Raw genomic sequence first — 12,261 nt, forward strand, 5'->3', positions numbered from 1 at the left:
TTCCCAAGTTTCCTTCCTCTTTCCTTCCATTGTTTCCTTCTTCGTGCCATTCTTCCTTTGCTTCCTCCTTCCTTCTTACATTCCTTCCTTTCATTCTTCGTTCCCGCCATCCATCCTCCACGCTCTGTTTCCTGTAGTTCTGCTTTGCTCTCCATCCCTCTTTCATCCCTTCCCTCGTTGCTCCCTCCCATCCTTCCCCTTCTTCTTTGCTATCCTTGTCTTATTCTAGTAGTTTAGCCACACTCTTATAGGACCTGCCTAGCATGCAGGGCCAGCTTTAAGCCAATTGGACCAATTGCTCCCAATTGGGCCCCGCGTCTAAGGGAACCCCGCGCTGGGGAGCTAGGGTAGGGGAGATCGGTGATGGTTCGGACAGTGGGATAGTTCGGACGCGTATGGAACTTAGGCCTGCAAGGTCTGGCGTGATAGTGCGAGAGTTTGTTTACTTGTACCACACGGAAGCTCAAAGCAACAAACGCCACACTTTTAGATGCAGGTCAGATTTTTTTTTTTTTTTTTTTTTCACCTCCTGTGTTATAATTTGAGTGTTCTGTATATCGTAAGCTCTGCCCCCCATGAATATGTCAAGCAGCGAATTATGCATTGTTACGGTGAATCTGTGTTACATGTAGAAGATACTGTTATTAAAAACGGATGTTAAACTCTGGTGTGAAATTTGTGAGTACCCATCATTTATTTATATAGGTTCGGGATGATTCGGACAGTTGAGGAAAGAGGTGGTTAGTCATGTCCGAACTCTCCGCCTACTGTTACCTCGCACTTTTTTAACGCACATTTCGATTGCTTTCCATTCTACGATAGAGATAGAAAGTCTTTAATAGACTTTATTAATATCTCTTTGATTCTACAGACCTTAGCTGTGAACCTGGGGGCCCCACCAAAAATGTTCCCAATTGGGCCCCGCAGCTCCTAAGGCCGGCCCTGCTAGCATGGGTCAACTGGCCTACTGCAGTTGTCCTCTCTTCTTGTGTTCGTATGTATGTACTTTGTCAGGGTGGTCGCGCTAGTAGTGAAATCTGGTGTTGCGATCCCTTAGAGTTTACCCTGGACATCCCCTGTTCTGTTGCTCTTCACTCACATTGTTTTCTGCTTCTAATTGCATTTTCTCTTTATTTCTTTTTTCCCTATTTCTTTTTTCTTTATATTTTTGTCTTTCTTGCTTCATTCATTCATTCATCCTTTTTTTTTTGGGGGGGGGTTAAGCTTTCCTTCTAGTTATTACATTTGCTTCTTTTGCCCCTTTCCCTATATTTTCCCTCCTTTATCACAGAGACGATATATTTTTGTTCCATTCTTTGTTCTCGGTTGTGTTCTGTATGTTTTTTTTTTCATTCCTTATTTCTGTTGTATAGTATTTCCGTTTAAATTGTTAGTGAAGTGTAGCCCTGTATCTCTTCTTCATTTCTCGTGCCATTTCTACTCCTTCAGTTTTCAATCTTTCTTTCCATTTCTTATTCTTGTTTCACTCAAGTCTTTGTTTCATTTTTCATGCCCATCTTTTCGTGATCATGGAGAAGAAAGACGAGGTGATGATGATGATGACGATGATGATGATGATGATGATGATAAACGAGATGATGAAGATTGATGGTGATAATGAGAGGAGAAAGAGGAGAATCAGGAGCAAAAGAAGATGGATGATGATAAAGTGTAGTAAAAATCAGTTAAAATCCAATACACTAAAAATAGAAAATGGGTCAGGTATATAATGGAGAGAGAGAGAGAGAGAGAGAGAGAGAGAGAGAGAGAGAGAGTACTGCTGTTATTGTTGGAGTGACGTGGAGGGGCCGGATGATCTGTCTGCATATGCCGTACTGGGTGGGGATTACATACACACACACACACACACACAAGCACGTGGAATATTCCTCTCTCTCTCTCTCTCTCTCTCTCTCTCCGTTTGAGTATGTTTGTAATGTGTTCGTATCTAAACACACACACACACACACACACACACACACACACACACACACACACACACACACACACACACACACACACACACACACACACACACACACACACACACAGAGCACTACTATATGCGTGTGTATGTCAAACTAAAGAGAACATTTGCTTTAACCGTAGCCTGTGCATACCCAGCGCCTGTTTATATCACCAGGTTAGGCAGGGCATGTTTACGGCAGTGTTTGGGTTACCGGGTGGAATTTGTGCTCTTGGGTGCTCGGTGTTCCCGGTGTTCGCCCAGACTCGGAACAAGATTATTTGGCGCGTGTGTTCAGGTAGAGTGTTCATCTCCTTTAGCTAGCTACTTGAGGACGATAATGCCTTCGCGATAATCTTGCTTCCTCTTGATTATTTCCTTTCGGGTTTGGTGAGATTTTTCGAATTTCGGGGGGAGGGGGTTTAGATATTGCCCTCATTAACCAGTTCCCTGCAAAAAGCCTCCCTGTTTGCTGAATAAAATCGTATGTATTCCCTTCACTAACCTGTTTACTCCAGAAAGTTTCCCTACACTGAATAAAATCGCATGGAGGTAGTAAGAATTAACTAAAAAAAAAAAAAAAGAAAAAAAAAAGCCATCGTTTTACTAAGGGGGGTGAACATAACATTTTGAATACTATGATATTTTATACAGTTAGTGTTACCTCGGTACTGGAGAGGGACGCCTTCACGTGGTGGCACTGATATAACCTTACGGCTCCACAGACATCCCTCACCCTCCTCACTGTTCCCGAAAAGGAGGCTAGTGGACTGCAGGAGGAGGACAGCTTGAGCCTTAAGTCTACCGTGAATGTCTCTCTCTCTCTCTCTCTCTCTCTCTCTCTCTCTCTCTCTCTCTCTCTCTCTCTCTCTCTCTCTCTCTCTCTCTCTCTCTCTCTCTCACTCAGCGCATGAAAGTCGTCTCGTACTTATTCACTAACACCCTTGTCCGACCCTCTCACTACATAACCATGGTCTTAATTTGCACGCCATCGTATTCAAGAAGTTAAACCCACCATCTTAAGAAAAAATTAAGGAGATTATTGGAAGCCCCCTTAGACCACAAGGATATCGCCCTAAGACAATCCGAGAAACATTTTAGGAATTCTGTTCACCGCAACATTCATTTAAACGAAGTGTGTGTGTGTGTGTGTGTGTGTGTGTGTGTGTGTGTGTGTGTGTGTGTGTGTGTGTGTGTGTCGTATTTGTTGCCTTCAATTAACATTTTGCTGAGGTGGATGTGCATGCTTAATTAGTTGTTTAAAATCTCTGCCCTTTTATTAGGAAGTTTGTTTAAATCTTGGGTCAGTAGTAGTAGTAGTAGTTGTTCCCTAGGCAGTCTGGCCGAACAGCCCCGAGTCCCTTAGGAAGACCACGGCCGAAACCGGGCCCTCCCACAGAGCTCCCAAAGAGTGCATGTTGTGTTGCTGGCGCAGGATATCGTGCGCAATGCAGTCCTCCACAGTGTGCTCAATGGTATGGGGTGCTGTGTTCTTGGGTCAGTATTTTCCTCTGCTTAAAGTCTGCCAAGCACTTCAGCGTTACCAGATTATTTTCCCGTATGATAAAAAATGTTCACATGTACTGTATATTATTAATTTTATGCAGTGTATTTAAAAACTGTCGGCATATAAAAAAGTAGGAAGGTGTGGTAAGCAGAATATATCGCCTAGGGAGATTTGATAGTCTTAAACTAACGAAAATACGATCCTTGTTAGGTGGCAGTCTGGCTCCTGGGTGGACGCCGCTGGTGCTTTGTTCCATCCAGGGCACATACCGCCACCACGTGTAGACTCCTCGCCGGCGCCAGTCCCTATGGTAAACAGGAGGGAATGGATAACTTCAGCCATTGTGATGCTTTTGTCACTCTCAGGTCATTGTAAACATCGATATTACCTTGTACACTTTAAATCACCATGGTCAGATTTTATTCAGCCGATAGTGAGGCGTAGGGACATAAGTGTTACTACTGTGTTTCTCTCGCGATCAGGATAACTCTACCTTTTCCAACTAATGCCGGACGACTTTAGCTGCGTGAGGCATGGGAGCTGAAGTGTTAATGTGTTACCATCAGTTACCATTTCTCCATCTTGAATGTTGAGTTGTAGCAGGAGATTAACACAAGAATGTGATATTAACCACGGTGATATGCACGGGAAAATATGTAGAGCCTTTTTCTGCAATTGAGATACGGGAAATGTACCGGGAAAGAACAAATTTCCTCGTGAAGGTTAAGGTAAACTTGTGAAATTATACTCATGGATGATCCCAAGCAATGCTCTTTTCACTTCAACTTGATCTAAAATTATCATCTCTTATCTTAAATGCTTAGTTGTTACATGAGATTAACAATAGAATAAACTACTAGTCACGAAGCAGTGCTGTGGGAAAGCTAAAATTTAGTCGTGGTATTATTCCTAAGTTGAGCTACGTGAATTAAGACTCAAAAAGGAAAGAAAATCTGGGGTTAGTTAAGGTAAAGGAACCATAGAACGTAATCCCTTAAATCAGGCCAACGTATTACAATTTTAAGTAGATGATGCTGAAATGTATCCTCAATAGACAGACGATAGATAAATATACCACAGAGGCGGGTGTAGTTCAGGTCCTTTTTATTTTTATTTTTTTTTATGGTCTCGAGTGAAGCAGAGGCAAAAGATAGTCCATACGCAGGCTTATTCTTTTGGCGTGTCTAATCTGTTGTATCAGAGCAATAAACGCTTTTGAATTTGAGCCGAAATTGCTCTATTTTTCACGGCTGGGGTGTTAGTGTGTGTGTGTGTGTGTGTGTGTGTGTGTGTGTGTGTGAGAGAGAGAGAGAGAGAGAGAGAGAGAGAGAGAGAGAGAGAGAGAGATCGTGTTTTATTTAGTCCATTCACACGTCTTCAGTGTTCGCGTATAGTGTGTGTGTGTGTGTGTGTGTGTGTGTGTGTCTGTGTGTGTGTGTGTGTGTGTGTGTGTTAACTTCAGTGTCAGTTTATGAAAGTCGAGAATGCATTAATCTCTGACGGAGTGTTTGCATGACTGTGATGTTCAGTTCATTATTTTGTATTAGTCGAGTAACTTTTGGTGCCTGTCACTGTCAGAGATAAGCGCTCTCCATGCATTGCTTTGGAAGATAAAACACGAGTAGTTGACTTAATGGTTTTGACTTCCATGCCACTTTGTCGAAAACCAAATTACCAACACGCAGCCAGTCAGAATAATGTGTTCGTTCTTGTAATGGTTCATATTTGTTCATTCGTTCTTTAATAGTGTTCATATGTTATTTTTTTTATATATATAGTTCGCATGATAATAGTTTGGTCGTAGATTTTATTATACTGTAGCTGTTAAAGTGATCCACAAAGCCACTCATCGCTGTTTCCCTTCCCCTTCACTTTCCCCGCCATCCTTTCTCTTTTCTTACCTCTTCGTTCTCATTGTTTCTCTTCCCATACTCCTTCGTTTCATTTCTCACGCTCTCTGTCCCCTCTTTGCTTTCCTTTTCACTTCTGCCTTTCCATTCTGTCGTCCCCTTTCCTCCTCCTCCTCCCCCTCCTCCCTCCTCCTCCTCCTCCCCCTGCGCTAATCCCGTGCAGCGTGTTAAAATGGAGGGTCCGTGCTGAGGAATTAACATCCGATCCAGCCGTTTTTAAATATTAACCTTGTTGTTATGCGCATCCTGAGGGCATGTGTTGTGCTGGGATTACGGAGGCGGTGCATTAGGTGGGGGATAGGTGGGTGAGGAAGTGGGTGGGTAGGTGGTTGGGATGGGAGTAGGTGGATTTACAGGTGGAGAAGTATGTGAGTGGGTAGGTATATAGATGGGTGGTTGGGATGGGGGTAGGGGTGGCAAGGTGGGGGATTAGGTGGGTGGGTAAATGGTTGGGATGGGAAAAGGTGGATAGACAGTTGGAAGGATTAGGTGGGGATAGGTGGGTACGTGGGTGGGTGGATGGATATATGAGTGGTTGAGATTAGGGTGTAGGTGGGGATAGGTGGATGAGTAAGCGGGAGTTAGGTGGGTAGATGGGTGATTGGGAATGAGGTGTAGATGGTTAGGCAGATGGGGACTTAGATGGGTGAGTAAGTGGGTAGATGGGTGATTGGGATGGGGGTCGGTGGATGGAAAGGCGGGGGGATTAGGTGGGGGGTAGATGGGTGAGAAAGTGGGTGGCTAGGTGAGTGGTTGGGATTGGGGTAGGTGGATAGATGGGTGGTTGGGATGGGGGTAGGTGGATAGATGGGTGGTTGGGATTGGGGTAGGTGGATAGATGGGTGGTTGGGATGGAGGTAGGTGGATAGATGGGTGGTTGAATGGAGGGTAGGTGAATAGACAGATTCAGGGGATGGTGGATCATATGGACGGATGGGTTGTGAGGATGGAGGGAGTAGGTGGATAGGTGCTTGAGTAAGTTGGTGGATTGATTGGTGATTGGATGAAAAGATAGATAGATAGGTGGTTGAATAGGTGAGGGGTACGTGGGTAGATGGACGAACAAGTGGGGATGGGTAGGTAGATGGATGAGTAGGTAGGGATGGGTAGATAGATGGATGAGCAGGTAGGGATGGGTAGATTGATGGATAAGTATTTTGGTGGAAGATGGGTGAGGCATTTAGGTGGATAGGTGGATGATTAACAGGGTGGATGCAAAGGGTGATTCAGGGGATCAGTGGAAGTTGTGGGTGATGGATGTGGGTAGATAGATGGAAGGTGGATGGGAAGATGGGTAGTAAGGTGGCTGGAAAGATGGTTCAGGGAGGTGGTTGGATACGTAAGTAGATGGGTGGGTAGGTTGGTGAGTAGATGAGTAAGTCTCTCTCTCTCTCTCTCTCTCTCTCTCTCCGTATATTTTGTTTAACTCATTTTATGACTTTTCTCCAACACTCATCCTTTTCTGTTGCATCTCTTTCTTACCCACTCTTCCCTACTCCTCCCCTTCAGCTTTGCCATCGGGTTTTCAGGCTGTTTCTATTATTCACTGTCCCTTTTTATTCACCATTCATTCGTTTCCCGTTGTACTTTGCCTACACTTTGTTCACCTTAACCTGGCCTAAGATGTAGAGCCAGAGTGTTGCGATACCCAGAGATTAACACTAGATCATGATGCTAGTCACGAGGAAGTGCTGTGGAAATTATGTAGGACCAGAGTATTGTCTATTTCTTCCTCTGAGCTCCGGGGAATAAACTACAAGAGGACGAAAATATGCGCCAAGTTAAAATGAACGAACTATAGGATATATATTCTCACTTCTTACTCCCCTCCCTATCCTGTCATAATTCTCCCTTTCCATTTCTTAACTTTCTCCCCTTATTACTGTCTCACCTCCCCCTTCTTCACTCTTTCTGCTTCCTCCCCATTCTCACACGATTTCCTTTGTGCCAACTTTCTCCCCTTCCTTCCAACTTTCTCCCCTCTTCCCTCTCTCATCCGACTTCCCCTACGCCATTCCCCTCTTTCACCCACCCAGCTCCTCACCCCTCTCTTTGTCACTCCCCCTTTTCTTCTCACACACACACACACACACACACACACACACACACACACACACACACACACACACACACACACACACACACACACACACACACACGTCCTCTCCTATCTGTTTCATCTATTCAACACTGTCATCCTTTTATTCTCACTCACCGTTTTTCCCTCCTCACATCCTTTTGTTTTTGTTTTTTTCACTTCTTTATACCCCGAGACACAAGACAAACGTACCTTTTTCTCCTTTTAATAATCCTTTTTTTCTCCTCCTTTTACTGATAGGTTCAACAATGTATACCTTTTTGCATAATTATCCTTTCTTTTTCAGAGAGACTGGACAACAAACACTAACATTTTTCCATTCTAGTCAGCTGCCTCAAAAGATTTATTAACATCTAGTCTGGCCTCAGTACAGATTCGATTTTTTTTTTTTTTTTTTTTTTTTTTTTTGAGAATGAATGAAGAAAAAGGAAATAAAAACAACAACTCCATGTGCCGAAAGGCGTCTTCCATTTATATAATATTTATAACAACTGGATTAAAATAAAAGTGGATTAAATGTTTCTAGGAAGCTACTCCCAGGAAGTGAATTCCAAAGAGTAGTAGTTCTGGGGATAAATTAATTTTGATAAGCAGAGGTTGTGCATTGCGGGGGAGAGAGTGTGGGTTCATGGGCTCTCCCAGCTGCCCTTTTAATATTTCAATCATCCATTTATATATATGAATTCGGTTTTCATATAGTATTCCTGCAACTGTCCGTCTGTTTTATTCTATTTAGTGAAACCTCTCTTAGTGCAGATTCTTAGGAAGAAAGAAAAAACTACGATAATACCCGAATTTGGCGGCTTGCATTTGTTGACGTTGTTTGATAAATCGTGGTGCCTCTGTCTTCTTACATTCCTCCCATACGTCCATCCTCTCTCACTAAGCACATTTCTCCTTTTCTATTTCCTCTTGGGTATCTTCTTTTTGTCTTTCACTTTTTTTCTTTTTGCTTGCATTGCGCAGTTGACCCTTGTGCGGTGTGATGCGGTGAGGATCTGTCCGTTCTCCCCTTTGGGGCTAAGATGCGAATGAATGTGTTTGAATGGATGAGTAAATGGAGAGTGAGTCGTCCTGTCTCGGCTACCTCCCTTTCCTTGGGGGAAGCAGCCTTGGTATATAGATAGATAGATAGACGTGGCAATCTTTTGTTCTCTTTCTTTTCCCTCGTCTTTTTCTTTCTTTCTTTCTTTCTTCTCGTGCACTTACACTCCAGCCTCTCTTTCACTCTCCTTTTGTTTCTCCTCTTTCTCTGTCTCCCTTTTTGCTCCTCTTTCTCTCCATTATGATATTTCTAACACACCGTCTCCTGTTTCCCTTCTCTCCTCTTCTTCCCACCTTCCCCCAACCTCATCCTCCCCTCCCCACTTTTCTCTCTTTCTTTCCTTTCGTTCTTACAGTAGGCACTTCCTATATTTTCATTCATGTCTTTTTTGCCACCTTCCTCCATCCTTACTTTCCCTCCCTCTCTCTCTGTTACCTCCTCTCTTTCTCCTTTATTTAATTTCCTACGCCCAACCTTTATTTTCGTTTTACCTCTCTCTCTCTCTCTCTCTCTCTCTCTCTCTCTCTCTCTCTCTCTCTCTCTCTCTCTCTCTCTCTCTCTCTCTCTCTCTCTCTCTCTCTCTCTCTCTCTCTCTCTCTCTCTCTCTCTCTCTCACCCAGACTTCCCGAGACGTCAAAAGGAGTTAGGGGAAACTTCACCAACTTGCACCTAACTCCCTCACTCGTACAGCCACGTAAAAAATGCACACACACTCACACACTCACACACACACACACACACACACACACACACACACACACACACACACACACACACACACACACACACACACACAGTTCTGCAATTATTCACATACATATAAATTCCTTAGCGTTTTCTCTCCCTTATACTTCAGGCAAGGATGGGAGAAGATAGGAAGGAAATGAAAGAATTGAAGAGAGTACGAGAAGAAGAACTAAAGAAGAAGGATAAGGTGAGTGATATTAAGGGAATGGAAGAGGAAGGACAGAAACAACAAAAAGAGGGGAAAGGGATGCGGGAGGGAAAAGGAAAGGGAGAGGGGTGGGTGTGTAGACAAGATAACAGGCCGATAGGATGGGTGGCCGATAGGAAAGAGGATAGGTAGGTTGGTCGGTTAAGTAGGATGGGTGGTTAGTACATAGGAAGAATGGAATAGTAGATAGACAGGATGGTTATGTTTGAAAGACGAGGATAGTTAGGTGGGAAGGAAGAAGCGATGATATGTTAGAAGAAAACATGATAGGTACGTAGGGGGTAAGTGATAGCAGATTGGTGGTAAATATTAATTCTGTACTCCCGACATCCACCCCCTTCCCTGGTGCTGCCTTCAGGTGACTACATTTAGTGACCACATCAAATGGGTTCCTGTAATTCAGAATATCATGGTAAATCGGATGGTAACTATATAAACGAGAAATAGACGGCTGGTGGCCTAGTGAGTTGAGACGCTCCAACCGGATGTGGCCCATAAGGTTCAAATTGAAAGATTTTTTTTTTTTCTTTTTTTTTTTTCGCTCCTATAACATTATTCACGAGAGACTGACTGGCCACTTTTGCCTTAAATGTTCGGACCAAATAGCAGAGTCCCAGGCCTCAACACACTTGACAGGGCGATAAAGACCTGGCTGGCAGGTTGTCTGGATGGATGGATGGACGGATGGAGATTGATAGGTGGAATGGTTGGCAACTTTGAAGGATAATAATAAACGTCATGCTGCGGTGATGGAAAAGGAGAATGTGTAACCTAAAAGGGAGAATGATGGTGACTAACTGACTAGAAAGGGAGAATGCGAGACTGGAATCTAAAATGGTAAAATACAAGAAGAAAAAAGGTCTTTGAGATCGGCAAACAGGCAGGAGAGAAATGTGAAAAACGGGAAGTTGATGAACTGAAAAGGAGAACAGTGGACTTTAAAGGGAGAATGGTCAATTAAAAAAGACCGATTATCATTAGGAAAAGAGTGATGAACTAAGAAAAAAGTTAATGATGGACTGGAAATGAGAGAGAGAGAGAAGAATTCCTGGAGATCGGGTAACAGGAAGGAGAGAGGTGTGGGTGGGAGGGAAGGAGGGAGCGAGGCAGAGTGGCGTGGGAACAGGCAGGGAGACAGGCACGGTGGCAGAATAGTGGCCCGGAAGACGGCACGAGGGTAGGCAGAGAGGCAGTCAGACAGGCAGGTAGACAGGCAGACAGTGTTGGGAGACAGAGATGGGAAAATAGCGAAGGAATATCCACTTCACTGCAATGTACTTTTTCGTTTTATTCTTGTTGCAAGCAAACAGTTGTATTAATTTGGCACGCGTGTAAACAGAGAGACAAGAATGAGGGCAGTGCCTGAAGAAGGAGACTCGAAAATAAGCCAAGGAAATATATATCTAACTGTACAAAAATGACAGAAGGGAAAAAGAAACCTTTAACAAGACATTCGTCAATAAATGGAATCGCTATCCCCCCACCCCCCAAAAAAGACCACGCTTAGTCGTTTCAGCCGCTGGAAGTGTGTATGTGTGTGTGTGTATATATATATATATATATATATATATATATATATATATAAACACACACACACACACACAAATAATGAAGAAACAGTACCTAGATACGGTAGCAAGACAGATATATGGGACGGGTCTGAGACAAGGCAAAAAAGAAAAGTATGAAATAACACGCAAATACACTTCCTCCTACAATATTATGTATATATAGCAAGTGTATTCAACCACCGGCAGGAAAAATTATATAAAAAACATAAAAAAACGGCCTCACCATCCCCCCACTCCCGTTCACACCCAAATTCTGAGAAGTCTCGGGTCAGAAGTTTTCCAAGAGTTTCCCGCCGAAAATTTGAAGAGTCACGCCCGTGTTTCCCAAGTCGCCTGTATTAAATCTGCACGAATACTGTGCTGTTTATTTCGGCACGGAGTTATTATTATTATTATTATTTCAGTAGCAGCAGCAATAGGATGATGAGGAGGAGCAGTATATTATTACCTCCGCCAAGGAGGTTATGTTTTACCCCGCGTGGGTTTGTGTGTCTGTTTATCTGTCTGTTAGCAGGATTACTAAAAAAGCTACGAACAGAGTTTTATGAAATATTATGAAAGAGTGGGCCATGGGCAAAGGAAGAAATTATTTTGGGGTGGATCCGGAGTATCCCGCACAATATTTCCAAAAGTTCTCAATAAATTTTAGTGAAATTTTGTGGAAAGGTGGGTTATGGGCCAAGAAAGAAATTATTAAATCTTGGGGCGGATCCGGATCCGCATTCGGATCCTGTATCCACGGACCCGGATTCGGGATTATTCACAAAGTTATGAACGGAATTTGATGAAATTTTGTGGAAGGATGGGCGATGGGCCAAGGGAGAAATTATTACATTTTGAGATGAATCGGTCCGGACCCGGATCAGAAGTATCCCGCTCAATATCTCCAAAAGTTCTCAATGTAATTTTGTGGAAACGTGGGCCATGGACCTAGAAAGAATTGATTGAATTGGGGGGCGGATCCGGGTCCTTTTTAATGGCAGTGGCATTAGAGGAGGTATGCGCTCTGTGAGTGCTGTCTAGTTATTATAATTATTATTATAATTATATTGTGTTTTCGTATTCGCCTGTGTTAAATCTTCCCTAATACAGGGATAAATACTTGACCGGGCAGTGTTTATTTGCGATACTTACGTGATTATTACGTCCTCCAAGGAGGTTATGTTTTACCCCACGTTGGTTGGTTTGTCTGTCTCTGTCTGTCTTTCT

General features: G+C 43.3%; 1 protein-coding gene across 1 annotated transcript in view; it reads left to right on the plus strand.

The window, feature by feature from the left end:
* The first annotated feature begins 395 nt into the window (after nucleotides 1–395).
* The window catches only part of LOC145410971 (irregular chiasm C-roughest protein), a 237,583-nt gene continuing 225,717 nt past the window's right edge, over nucleotides 396–12,261 (plus strand). Inside the window, exons 1-3 of the mRNA XM_080281026.1 lie at nucleotides 396–492; nucleotides 872–990; nucleotides 2,144–2,264. Of these exons, the coding sequence (XP_080137152.1) occupies nucleotides 396–492; nucleotides 872–990; nucleotides 2,144–2,264 (337 nt within the window). The remainder of the gene's footprint in view (nucleotides 493–871; nucleotides 991–2,143; nucleotides 2,265–12,261) is intronic.

This window comes from Coenobita brevimanus, chromosome 87 (genome assembly GCF_032717465.1).
Source record: "Coenobita brevimanus isolate Jiangsu-jjx chromosome 87, ASM3271746v2, whole genome shotgun sequence".
Lineage (NCBI taxonomy): Eukaryota > Metazoa > Arthropoda > Malacostraca > Decapoda > Coenobitidae > Coenobita > Coenobita brevimanus.